Here is a 13028-nt window from a genome sequence, read left to right on the forward strand (position 1 = left end):
TACAAGGGCTTAGATTGATGAATATACTAAAGGTAATATTTTATTACTCATTAATACATGTACTAATTAATAAATTATAACTTTTTGCTATCACTAATCATTGTTTTATATTTTTTTATTTGTTCACCGAGCTACATTTGCTTCAAATTTTCTGTGGCAGTTTTATCTAGTAAATTAGATTTATGATTTGACTTTAGATGTTCACTTTTCACTTGTAGAAAGTGAAGAAAATCGATTGATCAATGCAAGTCTTTAACTTCCAGAACCAAAGCTTCGAATCGTTGGCTTGGCGTACTTGTGCCTTTGTTAAACATTTATTCATTTTTAAAATTACACTCGCAATCTATCAAACTCCCAATTTGAAAGCTTTCAGTAGATACGCTTTAGAATGACATATCTATGAATGACATATATTTATTGCATTTGTTTTACTGATTACAGGATGTTTATGTCGTCCCACCCGCCGAAGCAGCTTTGTCAATGTGGAAACTGCCATAAATGGGAAAGAGAGACTTGAATGTGTGCTGCATAAACCATGATGTTTTGTTTGAGTTTGCTGCAGTAGGTGAATTTGTCTTATTGTATCAGCTAAAACTATGTGAGTGGCCATGACTTGATGAATATTTTTAATAAAAGCTTTATGCCAAGATGAAAATCTTTTTGCTTGTAAAAATTATATAATAAACTTATATTGTTGAAAATAATGCAAAACATGATTTGCAGAATATCGTAGTGAATTGGATACAATATATGGATGTCCGCAGAACTGGAGAGTGTGAGTTCAACTCCAGTTTGCAGCAGACTTCTCATCCCAGACTTCTCTATCCCTATGTATATTCTTTTCAAAGACGCAAATTGCGTATTTTACTTAGAGTAGTAAAACTAGTTTTCAGTGCGGGCAATAGTCGGTATAGGCAACGATATACAGCCCCGCCCCAAGGATAGGCGACGAACATAATGTGGGCGGGGCTTTTGGGAGGCTGTATATCGTTGGTGTGGGTAGCGGCAAAACTGTGCTGATACAAAGACCTTATACTACATAGTTTGCTTGACAGAAAAACCGTAGACCGTTAGAATTGGTAGTCGGTACTCAAATGTTTACACAGCATTTGGAGAAAGTGAGTAAGACAAATTTTCAATTTTCGTTATTTGAGGCCTTTGAAACATTCATAATAATGCATCTGTAGCTGGATTAAAAATTTTATTTTAGCCAACATGAGCAAATACAAAATAAGATATATGCCAATAGAGCTGCGTAGGACTAGACTTTTATCGCAAATAGCCGATGTGAATACGAGATATATTGACAGATAAATACCGCGTGACATCATTTTGGGCAAGTCTGGGCATGTTTTTTTGGCCTGAGCGTTTTTACGGTGATCAGATTTTTTCAATTTTAATCTTCAAATATCTTGGCAATGAGATTGCCCAACACAACAAACAACATATCAACTGATAGAGAAAAAAAATGTTTTCTTTTAAGATCAACTCAAATTTGACGCAACCACATCTTTAACAAGCTGGCCGCATACATACTTGAGAAAAGCTGAACCATGTCTTTGAATGAGGGTATGCGATGAGTACACAACTCCTCACTTGCTTTTCCTTTATATCCAATGAACTGACTCTGTAGTCTGCGGATGTCAGAGGTCATGAACTATAATAATTAAGCCTACACTGTAATATTTGTTACACACTTTAAACAGCTGATAATGTATATTCGATGTTGGATAAGAGAAACTCAGCAGTAGCCTAGTGAATAACAAAGATTATCACATAACCGAAGAATATAGTTTTTTATGTTAATTGACTGACCAGCAAAATAAAAAATTTAAACCAGAAAATGTCTTGTCAACTCCCATGTGGTCGTGAGCTGTGAAATGATGAAGCTTTGATCATTTTCATCAATATTCTGCCATCAATGTTCTGTTGAACATATCAATGATAATAGGTACAATGAGTAAAAGTGTTGCTTTTAATCTTTTCATGGAAGGTTTGTCTGAGGCTGCCTTTCGAACAGGTATGTAACTTTCATATTGTACAATATTATGCGAATGGTAAATTTTGGAAACTCATTCAAATTGATTTTTAGTATCACTTATGTATCACATCACTTACTGTTACATCTGTATAACATATGTTATTATCACATCTGTATAACATATGTTATTATCACACCTGTATAACATATGTTATTATCACATCCGTATCACATCACTTATTATCACATCTGTATCACATCTCCTATTATCACATCTGTATCACATCTCCTATTATCACATGTGTATCACATCTATTATCACATGTGTATCACATCTCCTATTATCACATGTGTATCACATCTCCTATTATCACATGTGTATCACATCTCCTATTATCACATGTGTATCACATCACATTATCACATCTCTTATTATTACATCTCTTATTATCACATAAGTATCACATCTCCTATTATCACATCTGTATCACATCTCCTATTATCACATCTGTATCACATCTCCTACATATTATCACATCTGTATCATGTCACTTATTATCACATCTGTATCACATCACTTATTATCACATCTGTTTCACATCACTTATTATCACACAATTTATTATCACATCTGTTATCAAACTTGTAAAACAACTCTGATGCTAGCAACTATATGTGGCCCATAAGTGTATAGCTTTTGTTTTAATCAATCTGATAGATGTCTTAGAACCTTAAGCCTGGTTGCCATATATGTCGCAAAGCACCGGCGACAGCCCCGCAGGCTATTGCTGTGAAACGTGAAGTTACACGCCGGGCACCGCCGGTCGTTGCCGGCGGTCAATGCAAGAGTTTAGCGCTGTTCAAATTTGGCGAAAAGCCGCAGGCAAAACCTTCTCAAAATGCACTGTGCAGGTGAATGTCACCATTATCGAAAAGGCATGGCGAGCGACCATTTTATGGGATTATGCGATTAAGTTTAGTGATGCAGCTTTATATGTGAGTAGAAGCCGCCGAGCCTAGCGTTTTGCTGCGCAACTTACCGGCGGAGTCTCGCAATCGATGTGGGTACCAGGCTTTATTGCAGCTGGTTGGTAATTTGAATTAGACTGCCAGATGCAATTCACCAATAAGTCGTATATGTTCCAGCCATCGTGTAAAATTAGTCAATTGGTAAAGTGCCTAAAACTTTTAACCAATTTACAAATTAAATAAAAAATCAGTCCATTCATTTGACAGATTGCCCTAAAAATTGATATGAAGCATAACAGTGATTTCTAGTCAATATCCCACGCATGCATTTTAATATTGTTTAATTTTCTCCCACTTTGTATTTTGAAAAATAATTTTTTCACCAAGTACAACATGACATGTAATTTTGATCAAAGATACAAAGATTATCTACGGTTAAATAGATGTTGCTTAGATAACTTGTGAGGAGTAGCTGTTTACCATAATCACAGGTGTATTAGTTTTCATGAGGCTAATTTGTGCATTTATTAGAGCGAAACAGCAGTGTCTGGTAGAGTACTATCATTAAAAGAGGCAGCCATCCACCAATCTCAATTTTATTAATTACCAACAATTGATCTTTAATATTCTGCAATCAAGTGTTGCACCAAATCCAAACTACTTGTCTCTAAACTAGCTACTACAGTTGGCTGGACCAAGAATTTAAATTATACATTCATTTGAAATGATTAAAGCAGCTTCTACCAAACACAGCGTTCATTTGAATAACAATCATACGATCACTGATTAGGATAATTTACAAATTACGAGTTTGAGTTTCTTTAACATTCGATACATTAGGGTTCGTACAGCCCCGGTGAGTGGTGTGTCATGTTCGTATACTTATTTATAGCCTTGGTCATCTTGTTACCGGCACCATGTTCAATTGAAACATACGCGCATTTAATGATATAAAGCATTTCATCATTGTGAGCAAATGAGATGAGGTCTCGAGAGTCACTCTTGCGCTTACGAATCAAATTCTGTATATCACCACATTGAAGGGTTTCCTCTCTACCCAGGATATAGCACTGATGGTTAGTCTTTGAGGATGCAGATGCTCTTTCAATCTTCAGCGACAAGAAGTACTTTGTCATGAGATCAGATCATTTTTCATATCTAACAGTTCCTTATGGAATGTTGACTCCATAGTTTCTGGCATCATTGGCGGTCAGCAGGGGATGAGTACCAAGTTCCAACACTGACACCTACTTATTGAGTAAGAGACCACACAGGCCGGAGAAAGAGGCTCTTCAGCAGGCAGAGGGGAAACCGTCTAATCAGATCCTGGGTAAAGATAGACTCCACTGGAAGGAGGGAGAGGTTCTTCAACAGATAGAGGGGAAACCGCCTAATCAAATCCTGGGTAAAGATAGGCTCCACTGGAAGGAGAGAGAGGTTCTTTAGCAGGCAGAGGTGAGATCGCCTAAGCAGACCCTCGGGAAAGTGAGGTTGAGTCAATGGAGCTGCTCTCTTTTATAGTTGTCTAACATGTGGGATCGTTAGCATGTGGGAAGTAGGATGAGTGTTAAGGTTCCATGCGTTATGTCAGGGGTGCAAAGTATCTTGTTTGCATAAGTTTTCAGCTGGTGTACGTGATGTAGATACATGTATGTAGGGTGAAGCTCGTGATTAAATCTTGGTAATTTTGGTACTAACTCTAACTGACAGATCTGTATACGCGTAATTATCTGATTCATCTCTAATAGTTCTTTGTTTGTTTTCTGGCACAGCGATTGACTCATTTTTGGTGATAGATTCCTTCAACCCTGAAGTTTCGAATTTGCTTTAGCCTACTTTTCCAATTATTGATCTTCTGAAGTTTTGAATGTCATGCTGCTGGTGCATATTGGGTGTTTATTTTGTAGTCTAGCTTCACTCCCCGTTTGTTTCTGGTTTTGGTGATATTTCCATACAACAATCTAGCCATGATATCTATCATAGTTGTTCTCTCTTTGTACTTTTTTTCTTGTATGTTTGGTTTGCAACATAGCTATTGATAATTGCTAAAGTATATCGTTCCATTTCTATATAATGTTGATGATTGCTAGTGATTCACAAGTCTTTAGCCTTTTGTTTTATTTTCTTTTATTTATCTTCATATATTTCTATTGCATTAGTCAGACAGCTCCATTGTTAAGTTGATGTCCCAGTGGTTCACGTTCTGGTATCATCGCTGCTTGAACAACCCCGGTTTTGGCTTTTTTAATGCCACAACAGTAATGGATTCTACCTGATATCTAGCCTGGCCGCCTTTCAGACAAAGAAGTTGTGATCAGAAGTGGTCTGATAGATTTACCTGATGTTGATGACATGGTCATAGCTGATAGGGGTTTCCTGATAGATGAATTACTAAAAGAAAACAAAGTATTGAACATTCCCTCATTCCACAATTTGATAAAGAAGAGGTGGATGAGACCAGGAGCATTGCCAGTTTCAGAATCCATGTTGAACGTGTCATAGGTCGTGTCAGACGCTACTCTATTTTAAATGCTGTTCATACACACAACTCCCTAGTACAGTTGAGCGAGATATGGGTTATATGTTGTTACCTTGCCTACCCCAAACTCGAATGACTTTGTTACCTCTTGCCATTACTCAGCCTCCTATTAGTAAGTGTTAATTTTTAGGCAGGGTGAGGGAAACGTCACCCTAATCAACACTTTACTGATATACATCGAAAATTTGTGTCTTAATAAAACTTGATACATCGCAGGGATTACGTGTTTGTCACAATTTCCATTTCCATAACATTTCCATAATTCATTTCCATATTATTTCCATTTCTATAACATTTCCATAATTTATTTCCATATTATTTCCATTTCCATAACATTTCCATAATTTATTTCCATATTATTTCCATTTCCATAACATTTCCATAATTTATTTCCATATTATTTCCATTTCCATAACATATCCATAATTCATTTCCATATTATTTCCATTTCCATAACATTTCCATATTTCTAAAATAAAATTTCCATATCCATTTCCATAAAATTATGGAAATATTTATGTTTATGGAAATGGATATGGAAAAGTAAACATTTCCATAATATGTTTAGCGATCCCTGCAGCAATAGCTTAGCCAGGCATGCATAATGCCTAGTCTTCTTTGTTCTAGTCTCTCCTCACTAATCTACTTGCTGGCCTTGTCAACATTCCTTTATATTTATTAGCTCTACTGAGGTTATTGTTACTCGTTGGAGCATTGAGATACGGCAGTCCTGGTTCTGCTCAGCATTTACCTCTCCGTCGCTCGCTTGACTGTCAGCGTTGAGCAGCGGCTTATGCTCGTTTTGGTTGCTGCCTGGGTGGAGCGCTGAGTCAGCGATTGACCTGGCTCGCCACAGGAAGTTGCCTTCTGTCATGACTAGTGCAAACACTATGTTTCCATTGATTGTCTTCACTCCGTTCTGTCATGAGTCAGGATTTTCACTTTGTGGCTTTTGGCTCCTTTGAAGTAATATTATCTCAAAACAGTTATTTGTTGTGTTTGCATGAGTCCATGATAATGTATCCTGGGTATCACACATGACTGCCAAAGCCTAAGAACGAACACCCTAGCCTAAGGACTAACACCCTAGCCTAAGGACTAACACCCTAGCAGTCACGTGTACAGTGTGAGATCGTCAGGTTTAATAACCATACCGTGAGCCGAGATGCCGTGAGTGGTTGATCTACCAGCAAACCGTGGTTTACCGAAATGAATATCGCAAGTTTGAATCTTGTTAGAAGTAATCTCTTTCCTAACTCGTAAGGATGGCTTTGGACACACAGACAGACACAGCTTTTATAGTAGCTAAGATTATGGGTGCTTTTAATTTATTTACTGGGACTGGGATGTGTGTGAGTTATTATAGTTGTGTCCCCCTTGAAGTAATCCGTTACTTGCCTAGAATTTCACAACTAAACTATTTTCATAAAAACAAGTCAATTGTGCAGAATTTGGCTGTGTATGTATTATTATATTGCCTTAAATTGGGTAGAACAGCGATACTAAACCATGTAAATACTTGTTGTGAAAAAACATAGAGATTCTTTTATAGAAGCCCTGGCCAATACTGACATTTTAATTGAAAACACGCTCTGTCAGTATGACCACATCAGTAGACAGGGTGGCACACTCATGATTATAGAAAACCATGTCAAAGCCTGGATTTGATAAACCTCAAGTAATGATCAGTAAAAACAATGGCAGCTGCTAGGCTGTGTACGTATGTGTGCGCACTTGCGTGTCAAATGTGTGTGTGCAATCGTCAACTCTTTCCGAACATGTGATTAATTTATACATAATATGAATATGATATTTGCTTGCTAATATACTTTATTTAGGGTCCAGGCAACATCAAAGCTGTATGCTACCATTGCCTATAACTAAGCCAGAGACGATTTGAGATAGTTTCTTTCAGACTCCCTTAATAGTTTCTGTAATACCACTGATGTTAGCCGGATTTGTGTGTTACCATTGTCCATAATACATGTAGCCGAGCAAGAGACAATTTGAGTTAGTTTCTTCCAGACCCCTTTAATAGTTTCTGTAATACCACTGATGTTAGCTGTTTGTGTATTACCATTGTCTATTCATGTAGCCTAGTCTATACAATATAACTCCCCTCTGTTTATATCTTGGATTACGTGTATGTTACAATTTCCATAATTCATTTCTATATTATTTCCATTTCTATAAAATTTCCATAATTTCCATATTGTTTCCATTTCCATAATATTTCCATTTCCATAATTCATTTCCATATATTTTTCCATTTCCATAACATTTCCATAATTTATTTCCATTTCCATAACATTTCCATAATTTATTTCCATTTCCATAACATTTCCATAATTTATTTCCATTTTCATAATTTATTTCCATATTATTTTCATTTCCATAATTCATTTCCATATTTTTTCCATTTCCATAACATTTCCATAATTCATTTCCATTTCCATATTTCTAAAATAAAATTTCCATATCCATTTCCATAAAATTATGGAAATATTTATGTTTATGGAAAAGTAAACATTTCCATAATATGTTTAGCAATCCCTGATACATCGTGGTTTTAAGGAATGAATAGAAACGTCTTGAGTTGTAGAGTTTTTTTGTAAACTATATTTTGTATATTAAACTTATTATTATAATATATTATTATACATCTATATATAAATACTCAGTTTTTTTCTTTTGGCACAATGATTGATTGTGAAAAACTAGAATTACTCTTTAGGCAAATTTTTTGTTCTGCAGTTAGTATTAACTATGGAGTCCATCTGGTCACAGTATTAAACATGTTATGCTATTTAAATGTGTTTTGTGGTTTATTTTCATCAACAAAATTAGTTAAACAAAAGAAAAAAGCTGGAAAAGTGATGAAGCCCATAATACGCCATGGCATAGCTAGTCGAAATGAGAAATATAAAATGGCAACATGGATTAGATTGTCTACAACAACTCAGTAATGTAGCTGTCATAGAAAGCTTTGCATTGAGCCACAAGTTTATTAATAAGGTTGAAGTCAAAGCTAATAGATTCCACATGACTGTCTATAAAGCTACTATCACTGGAACACAAATAAACAAGGAAGTCACTTTTTCACTTCCCAACAAGCCACCTGAATTTGTGTCTGATAAAAGTACTTGTGATTTTGCCTTAGCTTGATGTTGTTTTTCGCATCCAAAGCTAAAACCATGATTTTCTTGGTTTTACTAGATCTATTATTTTAGCCACTGGCTGTGAAATAAAATCATCAACACTAGCACCTAACCACTTGTGAACACCGTGTTTCATCAAACCACGCTCCTCAACCTTAAAGCCTGTCAATGATTCATAGTATGATATTGCTGACTTCTCATGTTCTACCATGTTTTATAACTGGTATGTGCTGTAAATCTTCTATGTTCTGTTGCATTATGGTGTCTATAGTGGGTTGTCTTGATGCTGTCTCTCGTAATGCAAAGATTTGTCCAACCAAACTTGCTGTAATCATGCCTCTTTTTGCCTCCATCCACAACTTGTCTCCCTGTCTTCTGGTTTGTCTCTCCAATTCAAATCTGTCTCTACAACAATAACTCTACCCCGAACACACAAGGATGACACTACAGCAAAACAGAAAGCAAATATTATTTGGTGGATCTGATCTTTTCTATCAGTAACTTTGTATGTAGGTAAATTTAAAACCTACTGTTCAATCATCACTTTCTCAGTAAAAGACTGCTTTCTCTGTCTTTATATTGTGCGGGATGTGTATCACACTGCTAGGAGTTGGTGTCATCTATCTGTGGAACTTCCACCATAATGTTCTGATCTAAATGGTATAAAAAATGTATGGTCATCTTGAAGCTCTTGTTTGACACATTCCATGGAGCATCTACATCATATGTTTGGAGGTATCGAGTGCGGGGGCGGAGTTGTGGAATGTTGAGTACATATAGGAGATAGTTGAAGAACATCATAGGCAAGCTGGTATCATTAAAGTAACTGGTGCCAAGTGGGGATGACACCCAATTTCATCATCAGAAAACACCATACCTGGGTGGCAAACACATGTAATCTAATGTAAACACAGATAATATGGACTGACATGGATACTTACACCTCACTATTTTCGTATCCATAGTGTCTCATTCTTGAACATTCCACAATCTTAGTCCAGAATCGATGGCCACCAGTCAGTCCCTTTAGTCTTGTACCAGTCATCGGCTCAGCATCCTCGTGTAAGCATGAATACTGCAGCCTTTTCTTAGCACGCTGCACCTGTCGTGTTGCTGCAGCGGGATCGTCTGGATCATAGTCCACCGTCAGAGGTGCTAAGTCAGAAAAAGGGGCAACAGCTGAAACTGGTGTTGAATTACCTCGACCCCACTGCCTAGGCTGGAAAGTACAAGCAAGACCCTCAATTATTACCTTTAGGCCAGACATTAGATGATCAACAAGAGCATCTATAATAAAGCCGTTGCATGTTTACATTTCCCTTTGCCGGCAGCACAAGTACAATTACTGACTAACACCTGAGCTTTGTCAAGTTTCACGAAAGCCGTTTATAAATAAATAAATATCGCTGTTTTTCCATGCTTGGTGATACCCTCCCTTTACAATAAAAGAAATCGGCATCTTTAGCGAGAAGCATATTTTCTACTTGGTCATGCTTAAAAATATTGTAGCCTTGTTTAAGGTGTTCATCGCAGGCTTTGTATTTGAGCAAAATATTGTGAGTATACGATGGCCATTCACTGAGAGAGTCAGTCTAAGTAAGTGATGACAATGAATCGTTTGAAAAACTTGATAAATGTGGAAGTGTAGCAGCATCATCTTCTTAACTGCCAGTCACAGCACTGGTACAGTGACATTTGAGAGAATGTCTGTGACACCTGTCTACCAGTTGGTTCTTTTTTCCAGTGGTAGCCAGCTTGTAGACAGAACAATATCTCTTCAAGTTTCCCAACCATCAAATCTCTTCAACTTCAACAACTGTCCACTTCTTATCACTAAACGGGTTACTCCCAGTGTTGCTGTCATCTAATAAAATAATCATGATGAAAACATCCTGTGAAGACTCTTTATACAATTAACTGATGTTATTACTTGCTGTAGTAATGACTCTTAATAATTTTATTATTTTTATGATCTATTAAATATTAATTAATTAATATTTAATATGAATATATTATATATATATAATATTAATAGTAAATAATTGTGAGGATAAATGAACCAAGTATGATAAAAAAGGCTTCGATACTTTGTCATGATTTAACAAAAGATCAATAAGATAGGTTTATATCAAAGGGGTAACTAAACTAACTTAGTTGGCTAAGCTAGCCAGTTCAGTTACTTTTTCTTTAATGTGATTATCACCCATTATTTCGATATAAATCACTCACCTGCCATCATAGAGCTAAATAAAAGCTGTTTCATCATGATCTTAGCATACACAAAACCTGCCTAACTACTTGTCATAGACAGAGAGATAAGGTTTATATCTATGGTCTTAGATTACTGATGTTTCATCATAACCATGCCTGTGTCATTGGCTTGTCAAGTCTGGGGAAAATATTAATCCCCGAATGCTAATTGGTCAATCTTGTATTTCATCATCCTTATTAATTAGTGTCTCATTACTGTAATGGTTAGATCACTTGTTACTCAAATAAACTACGAGATGCATGTAAAACTCGGACACTACTTATTTACGAGAATAACAAAACATAAAACTAGCATAAAATACACCGTACACTAGAGGTGGAACGAGACACGAGACGTCTCGAGTATCGACCTGTCTCGTCTCGTATCGGTCTCGTCTCGAGTTAACTATTGCCAAACTCGAGACAGGAAGTAGAACTAAAGCGCCTGCGCACGGTTGTTAAAACATGGCTTCTTGCGATAGCAACAACTCCATATATTGTAATGGATTGCGGGCAACTGCCTTTAAAGTTATACCCGGTCCGTTACTACCTGTTGCTACTGATTATGTTGGCCACTGAGTCTAATCATGTAGTCCGGACAACGGCCCTGTTATTTTTTAGTTCGGTTCTGTGTCGTTAAAACAGATTCTGGTCGTATCTAATTACTCTTCGGATAATCCAATTTAATAAATAAGACTTTTGCGGGTAAAATGTCTGTATTTTATCGTATCGTGTCTAAACACCAACTGCCCTTCATAAAATTCGGGCCTCTTTTACGTATATACTACCAATCGCGGGTAAAACTTGCCCGGACACGGAGAAACGAACGAAAGGCTGTGTCGACCATAGTCCGTGCTCGGTTAACAATGACGTTTTGTTAGCTCAATGTAAGAATATACATGTATACAGTAATTAATATAATTTCATGAGTACAATTTAAATATAATTCACATACTACAGCTAATACACAAAGCAAACTTTAATGAAACGATAAGAATGAAAGTGTTATCGTGTGTTCTTTTAGTTGCGGTATTTCTTTGTAGAGTGACGGCTATCGGTTTCATTACACATTACATTAAAAAGTAAGAACTATTCAATAGATGGTAAAAATATACATGTACAAAGCAATATGTTTATAATAATTATGATCAATCAAGCTCAAAATTCTTAGAATATATAACTTCGGTATTTTAGAGCTGTTTGTGTCACTTTTGTTTACAAAAACTACATGCATATCACTATTAAAATGTTGTATTTAAATCGTTTACACCAGGTGAAAATTCAATTTAAAAAGAGTTTTATTACTTTTATATATACCAAGTAGCTAGTACTTGTGTAGTAAAATCATCACCAAATGCTCATTATTTTACTGTCTCGTGTCTCGAGTCTCGAATTTTTACAAGACAGTGTCTCGAGTCTCGTCTCGAGCTTAAAAAACCTGTCTCGTTCCACCTCTACCGTACACCTACATTATCGTGCTCGCCACACGTGATTACTCACAGCCCCGGAAGCGCTCTTGCGATAATTTAGTAAACAAAAGACTAACTGTTACTACCATAGATATATATATACCTATGGTATATATATCTATGGTTGCTACCGTATATAAGATACGTGATTGCCTTAGTTTGCGGGTGTCTTACGTGTATACTATGTGACATAAGATGTTGTAATAATGGCCTATCTTGCTAAATCTACCACATTTGCATATCTCCTCTAGTAGAATAAGGTCATTATAAACTTTCAAAGCTGGCCAAAGCTAGTCGCGTGGCTAATGCCGATACGAGGGGTAATCTAAAAGCGCTCACATTTGATAGTCTAGTCGTAGTCTCGCAGCATCTCGCTCCCGCAGCATAACTGTGTATTCGTCACCGGGTAACCCCTTTGTATCCCTATTGAATCAATATCGCGATAGCGGGTTGAAAAAGTTTATTTAGTAGCTTGAGTTTGCGATAGCTATTGCGGCGCTGTTTAGGACAAGCTTGAAACGTGTGATGAATATGAGGATTTCAGGCTTGAAAAACGGAAAAGTCCCAGCAGTTTCAATTTGTTTAAACCGGTACATAGGCGTTTTACAGCTGGGATCTGGAATCTACAGTTGGGATCAAGGAAATTCAAACGTTATCGAAGA

The 13028-nt window shown here is 36.5% G+C and overlaps 1 protein-coding gene across 2 annotated transcripts; it reads right to left on the minus strand.

The window, feature by feature from the left end:
* Window positions 1–8091: 8091 nt before the first annotated feature.
* On the minus strand, window positions 8092–12388 carry LOC137399744 (uncharacterized). Of its 2 annotated transcripts, none has more exons than XM_068085961.1 (5): window positions 12367–12388; window positions 10372–10511; window positions 9589–9802; window positions 9178–9300; window positions 8092–9052 (listed from the first exon to the last, which is right to left on the minus strand). In XM_068085961.1, exons 2-4 carry the CDS (start codon window positions 10439–10441, stop codon window positions 9264–9266), a joined length of 321 nt encoding a protein of 106 aa, XP_067942062.1. In that variant the 5' UTR covers window positions 10442–10511; window positions 12367–12388; the 3' UTR covers window positions 8092–9052; window positions 9178–9263. The 2 variants fall into 2 exon arrangements, with proteins under 2 accessions (XP_067942062.1, XP_067942061.1); XM_068085960.1 differs by lacking the exon at window positions 12367–12388 and adding an exon at window positions 10877–10951.
* Window positions 12389–13028: the final 640 nt, after the last annotated feature.

Source organism: Watersipora subatra, chromosome 7 (assembly GCF_963576615.1).
Source record: "Watersipora subatra chromosome 7, tzWatSuba1.1, whole genome shotgun sequence".
Lineage (NCBI taxonomy): Eukaryota > Metazoa > Bryozoa > Gymnolaemata > Cheilostomatida > Watersiporidae > Watersipora > Watersipora subatra.